The sequence below is a fragment of the Natator depressus genome, chromosome 1 (genome assembly GCF_965152275.1).
Source record: "Natator depressus isolate rNatDep1 chromosome 1, rNatDep2.hap1, whole genome shotgun sequence".
Classification (NCBI taxonomy): Eukaryota; Metazoa; Chordata; order Testudines; family Cheloniidae; genus Natator; species Natator depressus.
The window spans coordinates 229,171,779-229,189,428 of record NC_134234.1 but is presented as its reverse complement, the minus strand read 5'-3'; the positions used below and the strand labels follow the sequence as shown (position 1 = coordinate 229,189,428).

The 17,650-nt window shown below is 42.4% G+C and overlaps 1 protein-coding gene across 9 annotated transcripts in view; it reads right to left on the bottom strand.

The window, feature by feature from the left end:
* Window positions 1–17,650, bottom strand: part of LMNTD1 (lamin tail domain containing 1) — a 295,666-nt gene that overhangs the window by 23,902 nt on the left and 254,114 nt on the right. For 8 of the 9 annotated variants that reach the window (XM_074937313.1, XM_074937330.1, XM_074937350.1 and 5 more), the window contains one exon: window positions 13,786–13,874. In XM_074937313.1, coding sequence (XP_074793414.1) covers window positions 13,786–13,874 — 89 coding nt within the window. Of the gene's footprint in view, window positions 1–10,804; window positions 10,869–13,785; window positions 13,875–17,650 lie in introns of those variants that run through there. The other variant, XM_074937359.1, reaches the window with a different exon arrangement.

Here is a 17,650-nt window from a genome sequence, read left to right as displayed (position 1 = left end):
AAAAGTTTGCCCACCCCTGGGCTAGAGAGCTAGCATATCTGTAATAGCTCATTTTCATGTTGCAGCGTCATTATCCTAACTGCACCCACTGGATGAGCATCTCTGTTGCACTTCTAGGAGGATAGCTTTAAGCCACCTTTGCACCCTCCTGGACTCTGCTTGGGGGCTGGAGAGGCCCCTGAATTAATGTGAACAGCCCTGTCTAAGTTTTGGCAGGGCTGCCTGAGGGGCTGCAGCACTGCCCAGAAACTCCATTAGTGCAGACCCCAAACATTCACCTTTGTGTCACAGGTTTGAATCTGGTTGGTAGTGACCGAAAGTTAGAGATGGTCAAATATTGCAAAGACAGTGTTCATGAATTCCTCTTGAATTCCAGACAGCTGTTTGGTACAACCACTTTTATATTCCCTAGTTGCTGTTCCTGCACATTTGTATGCGTAGGTTTGGTTTGAGTTTTGGATCACCATGCAAATACCCATAGTCATATTGGACTAAGGCATCTGTGCACAAAACAAGTGTAATCACTATTCACCATTTGTTATTCATTGTTATCTCATTTAAAAAGTTTCAACCAACACATCAGGGCACAAAAACAATACCAGGTGATCTACAGGATCAGACAGACTCCATATATAATAACTAACTAAAATGAATAGCTGACAAACAACCCATAGACTCAAATTTGTTTGTTAAAATATTCTGTAAATACCTATGAATGACTACTACATTCTCAAAATCCACAACAAATTCAGCAGCTCTGTTGAAATAATGGATTTAATGGCTGTTTGGTGGCCTTTGTAAATGATTATATAAGCTCAGTCCAGGTCTCCTTGGCCAGGTTTCTACATTAATAAAAATCACTACACCCCCATCACTGTTTGGTACCTATACCGATAGCCTCAGCAGAGGTACCAAGCAATGAAAGGACATGAAGATCAAAGTATAAAGAATGGGTTTAAGCTAGGAGTGGGCAAACTATGGTTCGCCAAATCTGGCCCACCAGCCATTTTAAGCCAGCCCTTGAGCTCCCTCTGGGGAGCAGGGTCTGGGGCTTACCCCGCTCTGGGGCTCCAGCTGGGGCGAAGGGTTGGGGGCCTCTCCACATGGCTCCCAGAAGCCGCAGCATGGCCCCCCTCTGGTGCTCCAGTGGGAGCTGCAGGGGTGATGCCTGTGGACAGAGCAGCATGCAGAGCCATCTGGCTGCACCTCCCCATAGGAGCTGGAGGAGGGACATGCCACTGCTTCCAGGAGCCGCTTGAGGTAAGTGTTGCCTGGAGCCTACACCCCTGAGCCTTTCCCTGCATCCGAAACCCCTGTCCCAGCCCTGATCCCCCTCCCATCATCTGAACCCCTCAGTCCCAGCCTAGAGCACCCTCCTACACCCCAAACTCCTCATCCCCAGCCCCACCCCAGAGCCTGCACCCCCAGCTGGAGCCCTCACCCCCACCCTGCCGCACCCCACTCCCCCACCCCAGCCCAGAGCCCCCTCCTGCACCCTAAACTCCTCATTTCTGGCCCCATCCCAGAGCCTGCACCCCCAGCCGGAGCCCTGACCCCCCTCCCACACCCCAACCCCAATTTTGTGAGCATTCATGGCCCGCCATAAAATTTCTATTCCCCGATGTGGCCCTCAGGCCAAAAAGTTTGCCCACCCCTGGTTTAAGCACATTGGCGGGACAGTGAGAGGAAGCCTGCGTTGCCATTTCTCAAGCTTCACCTGTTTTTTGGATAAATGTAAGTCTCCAGGATTGTGAGCTTGGAAATTCTGATAAACTCTAAAATTTGCGCTCACTGAAGTTTACCAAATATTGCAAATTAGGAAGATAAAAAACATGATTAAAATCATCAGTAATATTGCACCTCCGAAAGTACTTCCTTTATTTTGAAGTGATAGTTTAGTTTTAATTATTTGAAATAATACTTCATAGATTGCCAGTGAATGTTCTGTGGCTGAGTTTTGTAAAAGTAACGAAGTAATAGGAGATCTGACCCCAGCACTCTTAAATCTTTATTGGCTGCCTTTTTTAGCAGAATTATCAAATCTGCAGATTAGCTAAGTGAGAATGAGCAAGGTTTTATTGCATTTAGACCTCATGTGAATTGCCCGTCGGCTGCAAAATTTGTGGACCTCTCCAGACACCTAGACAGACCTATGTGCAGTGATGCGGAGGAACTGATGGTCGTGGTACATGTAGGTACCATTGACATAGGGAAAGTAAGAGAGAGGTCCTTGAGGGCAAATTTAGGCTGCTAGGTAAGAGATTAAAGTCCAGGATCTCCATGGTAGCATCCTCTGAAATTTTCCAGTTCCATAGTCAGGGCCAGGTAGACAGGCAGAACGGCAGGGTCTCAATGTGTGGATGAGATGATGGTGTTTGGAGGAGGGATTTAGGTTTATTAGAAACACAGGGAACCTTTTGGGATAGGAGGAGCCTCTACAGGAAGGCTTGGCTCCTCCTAAACCAAAAAGGAACCAGTCTGCTGGCATGTAAATTTTAAAAGGTCACAGAGGGGTTTTTAAGAGCTGGGGGAAAGCCAACAGGTGCAGAGGAGCATGGGGTTTGGACAGAGACATATCTTAGGGGAGGATACAGTAAAGGGGGTAGTCTATATGCTACTAAAAAGGAGAGGATAGAAGTTGGTAAAGGACAGGTAGGACCTGAATGAAACAGTCAAATAAAAAAGAGTCCCCTTCAGTTCCATCACATGCCGGCAGACAACTAAATATTGACAAATTTTATAAGTACTTGTATACAGAGCTAGAAATCTAAATACTAAAATGGATGAGCTTGAGTGCCTGGTATTAAATGAGGATGTTGATATAATAGGCATCACAGAAACTCGGTGGAACGATGATAATCAATGGGACATAGTAATTACCAGGTTACAAAATATATAGGAATGACAGAGCTGGTCATGCTGATGGGGGAGTGGTTCTGTTTGTGAAAGAAAGCATAGAATCAAATATGGTAAAAAACTTAAATGAATCAAATTGTACTGTAGAATCTGCATGAAGAGAAATTTCATTCTTGAATAATAAGAGTATACACAAGGACTATACTACAGAGAACCTGACAAGGATAGTGACAGTGACCATGAAATGCTCCAGGAGATTAGACAGGCTACAAAAATAGAAAACTCAATAATAATGGGGTATTTCAACTATCCCAACATTGATGGGCACATGTCACCCCAGGACAGGACAGAGAGAGAAAATTTCTAGATCCCATTAATGACCGCTTCTTGGAGCAACTCGTCCTGGAACCCACAAGGGGAGAGGCAATTCTAGATTTAGGCCTAAGTAGAGCACACTATCTGGTCCAAGAGGTGAATACAGCTGAACTGCTCAGTATTAGTGACCATATGTAATTACATTTAACATCCCTGTAGAGGAGAAAATACCAAATAAACCCACCAAAGTAGTATTTAACTGCAAAAAGGAAAACTACACAAAAACGAGGAAGCTAAGTTAAATGGAAATTAAAAGAAACAGTCACAAGAGTGAAATACCTGCAAGCTGCATGGAAACTATTTAAAAACACCATAATAGAGCCTCAAACAAAATTTATTACCACCCCCCCAATTGCAATTAACAAAACAGACAAAACTAATAGCAATTTTTTTTTAAAGTACACCAGAAGCAGGAAGTCTGCCAGACCATCAGGGGGGCCACTGGGCGATCAGGGTGCTAAAGGAGCACTTGAGGAAGCTAGGGCCATTGCGGAGAAGCTAAATGAATTCTTTGCCTCAGTCTTCACTGCAGATGATGTGAGGGAGATCCCTATATCCTGAGACATCTTTTTTAGGCAACAAATCTGAGAAACCGTCCCAGACTGAGGTATCAATAGAATAGGTTTCAGAACAAATTGATAAGATTAAACAGTAATAAGTCAACAGGACCAGATGATATTCACCTAATAATTCTGAGGAACTCAAATATGAAACTACTAACTGGGGTACGTAAACTATTGCTTAAATCAGACGTATATATCAGATGACCGGAGGGTAGCTATCGTAGCACAGATTTTTAAAACAGGCTCCAGAGGCAATCCTGGCAATTATGGGCTGGTAAGCCTAACTTCAATATCAGGCAAACAAGATGAAACTGTAGTAAAGAACAAATTATCAGAAACATAGATGAACATGATACGCTGGGGGAAAGTCAACATGGCTTTAGTAAAGGGAAATCATGCTCACCAATCTATTAGAATTCTTTGAGGGGGTCAACAAACATGTGTACAAGGGTGATCCAGTGGATATAGTGTACTTGGACTTTCAGGAAGTCTTTGAGACGGTCTCACATCAAAGACTCTTAAGCAAAGTAAGCAGTTATGTGATAAGAGGGAAGGATGGATCAGTAACTGGTTAAAAGATAGGAAACAAAGGGTATGAATATGTAGTCAATTTTCAGAGTGAAGAGAGGTAAATAGTAGGGACGCCAAAGGATCAGTACTGGGACCACTGCTGTTCAACATATTCATAAATGATCTGGCAAAAGGGGTAAACTGAGGTGGCAAAGTTTGCAGGGAATACAAAATTCCTCAAGATAATTAAGTCCAAAGCTGACTGCAAAGAGTTACAAAGGGATCTCACAAAACAGAGTGACTGGGCAACAAAATGGCAGATGAAATTCACTGTTGATAAGTGCAAAGTAATACACATTGGAAAACATAATCCCAGACATACATACAAAATGATGGCATCTAAATTAGCTGTTACCACTCAAGAAAGAGATCTTGGAGTCATTGTGGATAGCTCTCTGAAAACATCCGCTCAATGTGCATTGGCAGACAAAATAGCAAACCGAATGTTAGGAACCACTAGGAAAGGGCTAGGTAATAAAATATAAACTATCATAATGCCACTATATAAATCCATGGTAGTCCACACCTTGCATATTGCACGCAGTTCTAGTTGCCACATCTCAAAAAAGATATATTAGAACTGGAAAAGGTACAGAGAAAATAATTAGATGTATGGAATAATTTCTATATAAAGAGAGATTGAAAAGATTGGGACTTTTCATTTTAGAAAAGAGACGACTAAGGGGGGAATATAATAGAGGTCCATAAAATTATGAATGGTGTAGAGAAAGTGAATAGGAAAGCATTATTGACCCTTTTATATAACACAAGAACCCGGGGTCACTCAACCAAACTAATAGTCAATAGATTTAAAACAAACGTAAGGACACTATGAAACTTGAAACCACTATGAAACCACAGCACACTATCAAACTTGTTGCCAGGAGATGTTGTGAAGGCCAAAAGTATAATTGGGTTAAAAAAAGAATTAAACAAAATCATGGAGGATACGTCCATCAATGGCTATTACCTAAGATGGTCAGGGATGCAACACCATGCTCTGGGTGTCCCTAAACCTACAACTTCCAGAAGCTGGGACTGGACAACCGGGGTGGATCACTCAATAATTGCCCTGTTCTGTTCATTCCCTCTGAATCATCTGGCACTGGCCACTGTCAGAAGACAGGGTACTGGGCTAGATGAACCATTGGTCTGACCCAGTCTGGCCGTTCTTATGTTCTTAAGTAGATTAAGTTTGTTTAAACTGTAAAACTCAGTGTGTGTATAAACAATAAAACCAAAAATTAAATGCAAGTTACAAAAAATTAAGGAGTAGGAAGTTACAATGCATCAATAAAAATTCAATTACCTCTATAAGCAGCACTTTGACTCAGTTGTATAAATACATACAGAGAATGTACAGCATGCCCTTGGACCTCCTGTTGTGTGAAGTGACTATCTCTTCTGTGATTGGCACTCTTTGCCTCAAATCCCTGCTCTTGCAATTCCACAGGCTAAAGAAACAGCTGTTTGCAATTTTTTAATCATCATTAGCCAGCATAATCATCTCTGCAGGGTCACTGTGCCAGCACTGCTGTTACACACTTAAATGACACTCCTAAACATGCTCACTATTTCCAACATGCTCATGTGTACTGTTCCTGTACCTATTTGCTAAAACTAATTTCAAAGCCAATATAGATGGAAGCAGGATCTTTCCTAATGCTGAATCAAAGAAAAAGAAGCTGCCCTTTACCTAACCATTTGCAGTTGTTTGATTTCCATTTATATTTCACATATATTGTAAAATGCCACAACACATGCTGTGACAGCTGTATGGGAAGCAAATGACAACAGAACACGCTTAACACTAATTTCAGCTAATGGAACAAATCTATTCCCAGAATACATTTACCTCTCAGCTGTTCGACAGGTTTCAATTCAGTGTATGTTAGCAAAGGGTGAAACTATAGAGGATTGGGCACAGGTGCTGGCTTCCTCTGGGCCCCGGGGGATGTGTGTGTGTGTGTGTGCGCGGGGCTCAAACCCGCCCCCCCCCCCCCACAGCCCCCGGCCCGGCCCAGATCGATATGGAGTTTCATGATGCGTTTCAGCCTCTCCTGGCTGTAGCATATAGAGAGACTGATGTGATTTGCAGCATTTTTTTTGATGCTCAGAGAAGCAGACTTAAGAAAGGGAGCTGCTCTTCATCATCCTGGTATTGCCCAAGGTGGCTCCATATTGTCATCATTATGAATGTGCAAATATTCCAGCATGGGGTCACTACTGTGCTTCTGCTGTCTGGGACCTGCACTTTATTGTACACCTGTCTGTGATCACTGCAAAACTAGTGCTCAGTCCCAGAACTGTTGAGACTGTTCAGGGACTGGTGCATGTGATGTGATACTAGAGTTAGGCACTCGTATTTTGATGCTACAGAAGTACTAAACCAACCCCATCTTGTGGCACGTGGACACCTTCAAACCTTAGAATAAAACATAAAAGTATTTGCCACTAATTCTTCACACCCACATTTTCCAAGCCATTAAAGCATTTCAGTGAACACTCATTCCCCATTGTCAAAACACCCACGACTGTTATTAGGTTCCACTGTCAACTGTATTACATTCCTAGGTCATAGCCTTGTGAGCTACTGAATAGCAATCTGAACACCTCAGCTTTGTTCCTATAAGGTATGTCTACACAGCCTGTGGCAGCAAACCTCCCACCTCGAACCGACTGACTTGGGCTAGCACTAGCCCTCTAAAACTAGCTGCATAGACAGCACATTGGGGTTGAGGCTCGGAGTGGAGCTTGGGCACTAAAGCCTACAGAGGGGGTGAGCTCAAGACCCTGAACTCCAGACTGAGCAACAAGGCTTGAACCCAGTTAACAGGACATGGTCAGTTCTACACTACAACTTTGAACCAGACTCTAACCAGGTCAAGGGACAACTATATTGTCACCAGGTCAGATGCCTTGGCTACAGTTCGAGTGTAGATGGGGCCTAAGGATGATGTCAGGCATGGACAAAGCCAATGGAATCTACTTGCTTTCTTGAAATCAGTTTTCTTCCCAGCTACTTGATAGTACTGAAGATGTCGCTGAAAGAGTCTCCCATTTTTAAATGGTGAATTGGAACATGGAGTGACTTAGCTCCACTCAGGTTAAAAAAAAGGAATGCTTGTTGGTGCCTGGGTATTCACTTGCCTGGACATAAGTATTAGTAAGAGATATGAAGGAACTGAGATGGAAGGAGAATTTGGTCTCTTTTTTCAGAATAGCCCTAACCTGCTCTTCAGTGCCTGTCTAAGATGGGGGTGGGGCGGAAGGAAAGAAAAGTGAAACATACACTAAGCATATCCTCACAGATCTGTATGATGACTCCATCTATTTTTTATTGCTTGAAATTAACTAAAGCTTATAAAACAAGCAATCCTGATGGCACTTGAAACTGATTGCCATCTACCCACAGCACAGGTGGTAAGCAGGGTAAGTGTCTTCATGCTGTCCCACCAATCTGCCTCAACCCTGTCCAGGAGGGATCAACTCTAAGGATGAGTAGATAGCTCATTCTTTACAGGGATGTCTGCACAGCAACTGTGAGGCTGCGCCCCAGACCAGGTAGACAGACACGCTTACTCTGCTTGAGCTAGCGTACTGAAAATAGCAGTGTGGCCACGGTGGCATAGGCAACAGCTTGAGCTAGCTGCTCAAATACAGACTTCCCTGACCCCTGGGGACGTACTCAGGCAACTAGACTGAGCCGCTGTGACCACACTGCTAAGATTAGCGGGTAGCCTGAGCAGATCTAGTGTCTGTGTCTGTCTAGCCACACTGAGAAGCATCCTCCCAGCTGCTGTGTAGACATATCCCAGGTCTATTCCATCTTTGGCCCCATTACGGAGATTGCTACTTTAAGGTGGTGCTTTGAGATGTGCACACTTGTCCATTAGAAACTGGACTGAGGCTCACAACTCATTTGCAAACAGACTATAGCATAGCCATATGGCTGTAACAATCCTTGGTTATCATGACCTACGCTGGATTTGAATGGGTGGCATACAGGTGAAAGGCTCTACAGTCAATTACTGATCCATTGAGACAATGAACCCTCCCAGCTGGAGCTATTCAATCTTAATGCTAAGTGCAAATGAAACAGTTTAGGTAAGAAGGAAAAAAGAAATTGCGTTAAGCGGAACTTGAATGCTTCACCTTCTCGTCCAAACATATGAATCCCTGGTGCCATTTGTTATTTTATTACTCTGGCCAACCTAGTATGGAGGGAAGGGATGAACAAGATAATATATCTGTGCTCAGACCTACTATGATGGATATTTATGTATGTGCTCAGAGGATGGGGGTGGGCACAATGACGATAGTGATAACAGTGGAAGTACTAAAATCAGTATTCATACAGCTATGTATGATTCCAACACTGGCCTCACTGTGATTATGGATACTTACTTATTTTATTCACCTAATTTTAATACACTATCATCTAGAAGTACATTTATAACTTTTTGAAGGTGTAGTTGGTGCGTGTGTGCATATATAATACACACACAGTATGCACTGTACCTTCTGTTTAGTTCAAACACTGATTAATTCAATCCTCTCTAGAGTCAATCAAGACTTCAGGAATCAAGTCACTTTTATGGAAAACAACATAATTTCCTCCTTTTATTTCAATCTCTTTGGATAGGCTTGATTGAATTATTTAATTACTGTCAGAAAAAATTGTCATTTATTCAGTAGAGGGCCCTCCCTATGAAATCAAAGTATAAAGAGACAAAGAGTCATGCTGTTAAAGAGAGACTGAAACTTGCATTATTCAAATAATGTTATTGCCTTCCTATGTGCTACCATGCAATGTGCTAAGAAAGCTGTAATTTGTTCATTAGAGATCTTATGGGTAACCTAATCAGCTGCTTACAGTATTTCAGTCAAAATCATAGGAATGGTTCTCATCAAAAATAAACAGAAAGCACATTGTCTGTGGAATATGGGAATTATGTGGGGAAAAAAACCACAGCATTTAAATCTTCTTTACATCCTGACAAAAGATGAATTGATTACTATTATTTATTATGGAGACTGTGGTAGCACCAAAAGGCTGCTGGGTGTTTTCCAAATACAGAGGAAGAGATAATCCATGCCCTGTAGAGAATAAGTCTCAACAGATAAAAAAAAGCCTCTCTCTTGGTATTGAGAACATACTGTAGTTAGAAGCGGGGAACACTGGAAGTTTCATGAACAGGCCTGTTCTTCAGTCCAGTTTTTCAGATCCCAATGAAGTTTGCATAGTTCAAGTAACGAGTGGCTCATAATTGTCTGAGGTTATATATGTTGTGCTATCGATTTGCATGATACATTACAGATGTGTAACAAGTCAAAACCCCTTTCTTATGTATCTTACATTCTAAATTAGTAAAACAACATCATTCGGAACGGCATCAGACAGTGGCAGGGGGATGTGAAGCACGAAGTCCACAACAGAGAATATGGGGGAAAAGGAATAGAGCTTATTGGAGATCTAACAGTTTTCAAAGAAATCTGAACATCTGATTGTTTTTGTTTCATTTTTTAAAAATTTCAGATATGGAAGGAGATAGCACTGAAGGAGAGATTAATGAGGAAAGGCAAAATGACACATAGCCTGCAGGACTCTATCACTCCATCATTCTGAAAGCATCGGCTATGGGGGGGAAAAAAAAAAGGCACCAATTCTGCAATTGGATCCATATGAGCCAGACCCTTGCACCTGCAGAGAGCCCCCGTGGGGCTTTGCATGAGAGGATGTAATTGCTCGATGGGGACCACAAATGGGAAATCCAGGGCCAGATTGCTTCTCTCCCCTTGCTTCCACAGAGCAGCTCTGGGGTAAGCCAGTCCTGTTTCCCATCCTCCACTACTTACAGGGCCACAGAAGAATTCTGGGAAGAGCTAGGAGTGCCCTCTTCACCATCCCCTTCCACCCAATGGCCAGACGGCAGTGCTGGGTGAGCAGCTGAACTTTTTGGCTCTGATTCTATTATCTGAGTAGCATCTTAACCTTTCAGTGCTTCCCCAACTCTAATGGCTACATAGCACTGAAGCAGTCAAGCCCATTTGAGGAAGGTATATTTTTGTCATGAGAAAGTGTCTTTAAATGCAAATGTCCTTGATCACAGGAGGTAGGATTGCCTGGCACAATGCACTATTGCAAAATGTGTTCCCATGAAAAGCAGAAACAGCTGCAGAAGTGCTAGTGGCAAAGGGTGGAGAATGAAATTAGCACTTTCTACGGTCTTCGGTAAGTGCCAACCTAAAGAATGAGCAGACTTTTTTTTTTTTTGGATTAGTGCCTTTTTTTCAATTAGAAAACACCTGAACCATACCATGGCCTCTGCTCCTGCTTGAGGAAGAAGATAGTCTGAAGTCCCTCCCAGTGATCTCATCCTTTCCAAAATCAACAAGATTCCTTACAAGTTGCAGTCTCTCTCTTTCTCTCTCTCAAGAGCTGATGACTGAACCCCATACCCTGGGACATCTCATTGTTCATTAGATTTGCATTTCCTCCTCCTAAAGAAAAGTAAAATTGTAACACAAAGTAACATGTGAACAATTCTTTGTGAACTGGGCTGAATTAGGCAGGCAGATGGGATCCTGATCTCTGCATTTTCTTTCTTAGTGAATTTATGGCCGTTAAAAGGTGGTGTCAATGCAAGCTTCCCTATTCCATCCCAACAATGGGTCTCTACCTTACCCTTGAGGAGCCTCTTCTTGAGGCCAGGGGGTACAGCAATTCACAGTCTCTCCCATTCTGTCTTTAGTCTGTCTACTGAGATGTCAAACAAAGGAGGCTCGTTTGTTGCAAGAGGGACAGCTGTCCACTGGAAACAGACTATCAGTTCATTTCAATAGAGTCATCACATAGTCACTCATTATCAGCCTGGGCTGGACTTGAACTGGTAATCAAGAGATGAAAGGCTTTGTATGTCATTATCAAGTCACTTGAGTCACCTAGCCCCCCAGTGAGAGCAGCTTTTCAAAAATGAATATTTAGCAGAGGACATATACTTTGAAAGCCTCTCTAAGGGACTTTGGGGGCTTGTCTAGGCAGGGAAATTTATCAGCATAATTATGCTGATATCTTTAAATGGCTAAAGCGATACCAGTTTAACTCCCTAGCTGGACATTTTTATTCAAGAAGAAGAGTGCCTTTTCCCAGTTTAGCTGATGTCACTTTGGAACTGGTATAAGGTAAAGGCAGAAAAAGGCACTCTTATCCCACAATAAAAGTCTCCACAGGGGGAGTTTCTCTGGTATAACTATAGCAGTAGAATTATACTGGTAAATTTCCCTGTGTAGAAAAGCCTGTTATATGGGATCAACTCTCTAGGGCTTCTGAATTGTGTGCCTCCATTGAAGGTTATGCCAGAAGAGCTGAATCTTTGGTGCCTCTCAGAATTTCCTAGCTAGCTGGTGACATCACCATTGTACCATGCACGTGCACCTGGGAGAGCATAGGCCTCGTTTTTATTTACTCTAACGACATGTTTTCACTGTGGTTACCACAAGCATAGGTGCTGGAACTAGGGGTGCTGGAGGTGCTGTTGCACGCCTGGATTGAAGTGGTTTCCACCATATACAGGGTTTAGTTTGATGGTTCTCAGCACCTCCACTATACGAACTGTTCCAGCACCCCGACAATAAGTGATCAGCACCTAGGTTAGCCCAGTAGTGAGCCCCCCACATGGCAAAGACACAAGTTACTGTGTCCTCAGTGGTGCTGCACTCCCCATGTATGTCACTAGGACTCCTGGGGGCATATCCCATGGCTTTTGATGCTACAGTAAGTTGAACCGCTCTATGATTCTTTCCTAGTGAACTATGAGAGAACTTGTTTGTCCTTCTGGGAAGGCAGTGGAGGATTATCAGTATTTGAGTGTCTAAGCCAGTGCCCTGACTGCAAAGCAGGTGGGTTCCCAGCCCAAATGAAAGTCTCACTCTGGCTTTGGCCTATAGCCCCAGCTACCCTGGTTGAAAGCACCACCAAACATAAGAGGTTTTTGTGTAGGGACAGGAAGGGAACTAGGAACAAAAGCCTGGGTTAACTCTGTAGTGAAGACATACTCTAAGGATGTCAGTGTAAGGGGCTTTCAGTATAAATAAGAATCAGGTCTCATATCTCTGGCTGCAAATAAAGAAACCCCTACATTTCCAAAACATCACATGGGTTATTTTTAACTGTGACAGTAAAGTTGAATTGCTCAGCTAAACCCTGAATGCTACTTAGAAAACCAAGAGATTAGAGACACAGATGTTTGGAAACAGTCTTTCTGGATAATCAGCTTCTTTGAATTCAAGTAGTATCTTGGCAAAAGCATGATTCATACTCAAAAGGGCATTTTATCTAGTGTTACTAATGCTAATACTTTGCACTTCTAAAGTGCCTTTCATCTGAGGATATGAAAGTGCTTTTACAAACATTGATGAATCAAGCATCACAACACACTTGAGATATGCTTTATTGCCACCACTTTACAGAAGGGAAAACTGAGACACTGATATGTTTATTTACACAGGCCTATACCTAGTGAAAGAACCCTATACCATGTTAACAGTTAATTAACAAGCAAGCACATCCAATATTTTAAAAATTCCTCCAGGATTTCTTTTTCATTTCAGTGTAGTGTACATAGACTGGCTGTTGATAAACATTTTTACATCTGTGTAAATGCATACAGAACTTTGCAGAACATTAACCATAATAGAGTTAATAATATTATTATAGACCTATAGAATATATATCATATATATAGCTCAGTATTCATTAACAGCCAAAGCCCGTAGACTGCAATGAGCTTTGACTCAGGTCTTAAGTGTGGGTCTGATACTGAAGCAATGTTTAGCATTTTCCTAGGTATCTCCTGCATTTACCTATTAGTTAAGTATTCTATATTGCAAAAAATCATGGAACTGATCTTTAGAAAAAAATTAGAGATGAACCCAAGCCAGGAAGTTTGGGTTGGGAGCCTAACATTCTCCCAGTTTGGGGATTTACAAATTTAGGGTCCTGGGATGGGCCCATTATACAGGGCTTGATTGAGAGTCTTTCTACAGGATAGTGTAAATATGAAGAGGTCTTAAAGTGGGTGAAAGTGTACAACCACTTCAAGGCCTCTTTACCCTACCAGAGCAGTGTAAACGGCCTTATTGTAAATGAGAATCAGACCCATACTCTCAAGCTGTGAATGCAAACTTCCTGCTAATACAGTGATGTTTCTAATGGTCACATTATATAGATGTGATCAAGTTGCACTGTTTCAATACAGAGTCAGATCTGAGTCTTGAATGACTGGTTCTGATGTAGGCCTCTCTTAGAACACAAATAAAGAAAAGGAAACAAAAAACTTAATTTTGTTGAAAATTCTTTTATCTGAACCCCACTGTTCTTGCTTTATTGAAAAGGGAATTTGTCTTAGTCTCTACTTACCCCTGCTGACCAGGTCAGCCTTCTACTTTTTCCATTAAAACTTCCTGTAGCTGTGTTTCTGCCCCGGCTGCTTCCTGCATACAGAGTGCCTGTTGGTGGGAACAAAAATTATTTCCCTACACTGATTTTAAAAGGAAAAATAAATCTCAGAAGTAATAAAGTCAACAACAAAAATCCTCATTTTTCTCTCAGTTTATGGAAAAAGGTTTAAATAAAAAGCACATTGTGATAAATCCATGGTCACCTAGACCTTCTTGGTTGTTACTAAGATGCAGGTAACTCAATTTCCCAAGAAGTTGGTGAAAACAAGTGAAGGGTGAACTTTAAATGATTTAGAGACTTGGTCATGCTTATCTAAACTGTCCAGCACTTTTGAGTTTGCAAAAGTGAATTGAAAATCTCATGAGAACAGCTCTTCCTATAGGCTGAAATCCTGACCCCATGGAAGTCAATGGGAGCTTTGACATGGATATCAGTAAGCCCAAGGTTTCACCCACGGTATTTACATCTGGTTCTGGTCAGAAACCAAAAGTAAAGAAATGGGAGAAAATGAATAATTATGAGAAAGTTTACTGATCTTTTTCAAAACTAAAAAAGGCTAATTTCAATTTGTGTGCAAAGATTTGGGGGGACAGGGATGGGGGTGGAAGTCTTTATCCAAACCCATTCACCCGCACAAAGTGAGAACTTTCTCTGGTATGCTGGACTCTCAACAGTTGAGTCTATTTGCCAAGACCCAAATGTGGGACAGTGTGGACTGTTAGCCAATATTACATATATGTTAGGCATAGTACACACCACATTAAAAAGGTATTAGTGGCATGATATTAATAGAATATACATTACATATTGTGACAAGATGGCCAATGTTAGTCTGGTGGGTCTTGCGCTTTTCTTAGCAGGGAGCTAAGATGCCACCCCTTGCCCCTGTTCTTGGGGCATCAATGGCCCCACTAGTGGCCCAGGAAGGTGGTAAAGGAGGGAAGCAGAGGAGGGGTCTGGGCTTGCCTCTCACTCTGAGCCTCAGTCCCTCTCAGCCCCTGCAGGTTCTTACCCTCTTCCACCTTGGGTGAGCTACCTGCAGTCCTTAGATGCTGGGGAAGGGAGTCTCCCTCCCCTACTAGGGCAGGGTCCCCCTTACTTTGGTTCTCTGATTTTCCAAGTCTTACAGCACACCTCCAAGCTCCAGCCCTCTCTTCTTCCTCCTCCTCTATCTGCCTGAAGCAGGGGGTTTTATTAGGTTCCTAACAGGGCCTTAATTGACTGCCGGTGCTCCAATTAACCTGCAGCCACCTTCCCTAGTCTACAGGGAACCACGCCTTAATTAGCCTTGAGCTTATATATTTCCCCTCTAGCACTCTCCCACTGCTTCCTGGCCCTTCTGTATCATAATATAAATACTTGTTGGGAAGTTATGTTAACTGAATGTATTATGCTCTACCCACAACTCTGTTGCCCCATGTCCAGTATCCCACAATACTTTGCAAAGCTGAAGTCAGCTTTGGAATTAGAAAATAGGACATTTGTCAAAGGCAAAATACATTAATGTTCTGCCCCAGTACAAGCCAGGAATACTAGTGTCCCTGAATGCAAGTATCCAAAACAAAGATAAGGAAGGTACAGAACAAGCAGCTAAGGATTGGTAGGAACTAGTGGGTTCAATTTTAGTGATGCATAAACAGTTTTGTAACTTGTAAAATCATCCTACAAATACTACTAGTTGAAATGCATCTCTTTGAAGAACACCTTCTGTGCTAGGTGAACATGCTGTGAGAATTTGCTTCCCAAAAAGAGGGTGTGTATGTCTCCTTTTCTTATTGTACTGTTTTGTCTTTAGACAATACATTTGGCTAAATTCAATTATTTCATCTCGTGAACATTTTAAAGAACAAACTGCGAGAACAGTCAAACAATTGGCTATACCTTTGAGTCAACAGAACCAAATAGCCAAGACAGTAGTGCAGATGGATTAAGAGGAGGTGGTATTGAATTCTCTATAATAAATGACAATTTCAGCTTTGCTTTGTGGTCGCTTTGTATTCCTGCTTCTAATACTTGACAGTAGAAGTGAGATAAATATTAAATCCATGCAGGATGGAGGCAATTTAGAGTTGCAAAAGAAGCATGTTTAAAACAGACTTAACAGGGTAATGAGGGCCAACAAATCTTTTCCTGAAAAGAGAAATGTATTGATATATCGATAATGGGAAGTGGTTGTTGTGTTATTACATCAATGCTGTTTAATGTTTAAACACTGGTTGGGAGTTTGTTTGCATGATAAAAGCAGTTTTTAGAAAGGAAGGAAGGATGGGATATTTGCATAATACAGTTTGACATGTATTTAGGCCCCTGCTGTTGCCCCCTCGCATAGTAAAAGCCATTTTTTACTCCAATATTTCTGAGAATTTTCTTGTAGAGAACTTCCCAGTGGGAGAAAGGGGCTAGGCAGGAATGTGCCCTCTTCAGAATAGCTGCCCCAAATATCTGCATGTGACTTTGGTCATCCACACAAGGTCCTGTACTCCCACTGTGGGTCAGGATCCTGGAGGCTGCCTGCCCTTTCTTCTTGTAAGCGAAGCTCCATTGAAAATGACCTGCCAGAGAAACCCTCTGGGGGTCTCTGGTGTGGGAGGGGCCTATGAAAAGGTTAATACAGCATGAGCACCATGTTGAAGAAGCTCTGCTTCGCCAAAGGGTGGATGACGGATATATTTCCAGTCCTGCCCCAGCTTGCCCCTCTTACCTTGGTCTGGTCTGACCCCATTTCCTTCCTATGCACAGACCCTAGCCTGCACAGAGAGAGCTCCGCACAGAGAGTCCCTGGGGAAGAGTACCACAGAGGCACTCCAATACCCTTTCTTCATAGACAAGGGGAGATCCACACATAAAGCGCCCCTCCATGGGGAGAGGTGGGTTAATCTGGGCCCAAACTCCAGAACATATCCCATGATCCCTGGTTGGTCAAAAGGAAGCACAGTGGGAGGAATCCGAAGTTAAGGGAGAGCTAACGAGGAAGAGGGCTTAGTTAGGTGAACGTATGTTGCTTTGTTGGGTTGGAGTGGTCATTTTTACACAGGTGAGTAATTCAAGATGCGGGGGAGGAGTTCAAACACAATCCTTTGAAAATTTGGGCAAAAAGGTATATTCAGAGGAACCATAGAGCATGATATTTGTTTTCTGCCTGTTGTTCCCTGTTTACGTAGGAGCGTAGTATCCTTATTGCGTGATACCAGATGTTTTCCTTAATCAGGGAGCCAATTAAAAATAAACTGAATTTTATGCAATTAACATAAAATAAATGCAATGCATCTGGATTATACGCTGTGACTTTATACATTTCATACAACCAGTTCAGCCTGTGCACTGAATAACATTTGTGGAGGGAGAGATTTTCAAAGGCATAAATGGCTGCTTGGCACTCAGTTTCCCTTGGCTAAATGCCCTTTGTACCTTGAAAATACTAGAGTTTATTTTTGTGAGAAAAAGTCAGTCAAAAGCATTCCCCCCCCCCCAGTTGCTATAATAAAGTATCAAATCATCTCTTGAAGACTTTGTGTGAAGAGTTTGTGGGAGCATCCCATGCTAGACAGGATTGCAGTCACGCTGGCTTTCCGTGTACAGCGTACATTTTTTTCAAATGCTCCACAGCTTTCGAATGTGCAGAAACTAACATGGAGATTGTGTCCTTTTCCTCCTCACTGTCACATTCACTCTAGTTCGCTCTTTCCGTGTAGATGTCAGACTATCTCCACAACTGTCTCATCACAGAAATGGCAGTCTCCTTGCTCACTGTTGTTGCAATCTACAATCCTTCACACATTCCCTATCAGAAACTGGGTCTGGTAGGAAGAAGCAAGTTTTTCAC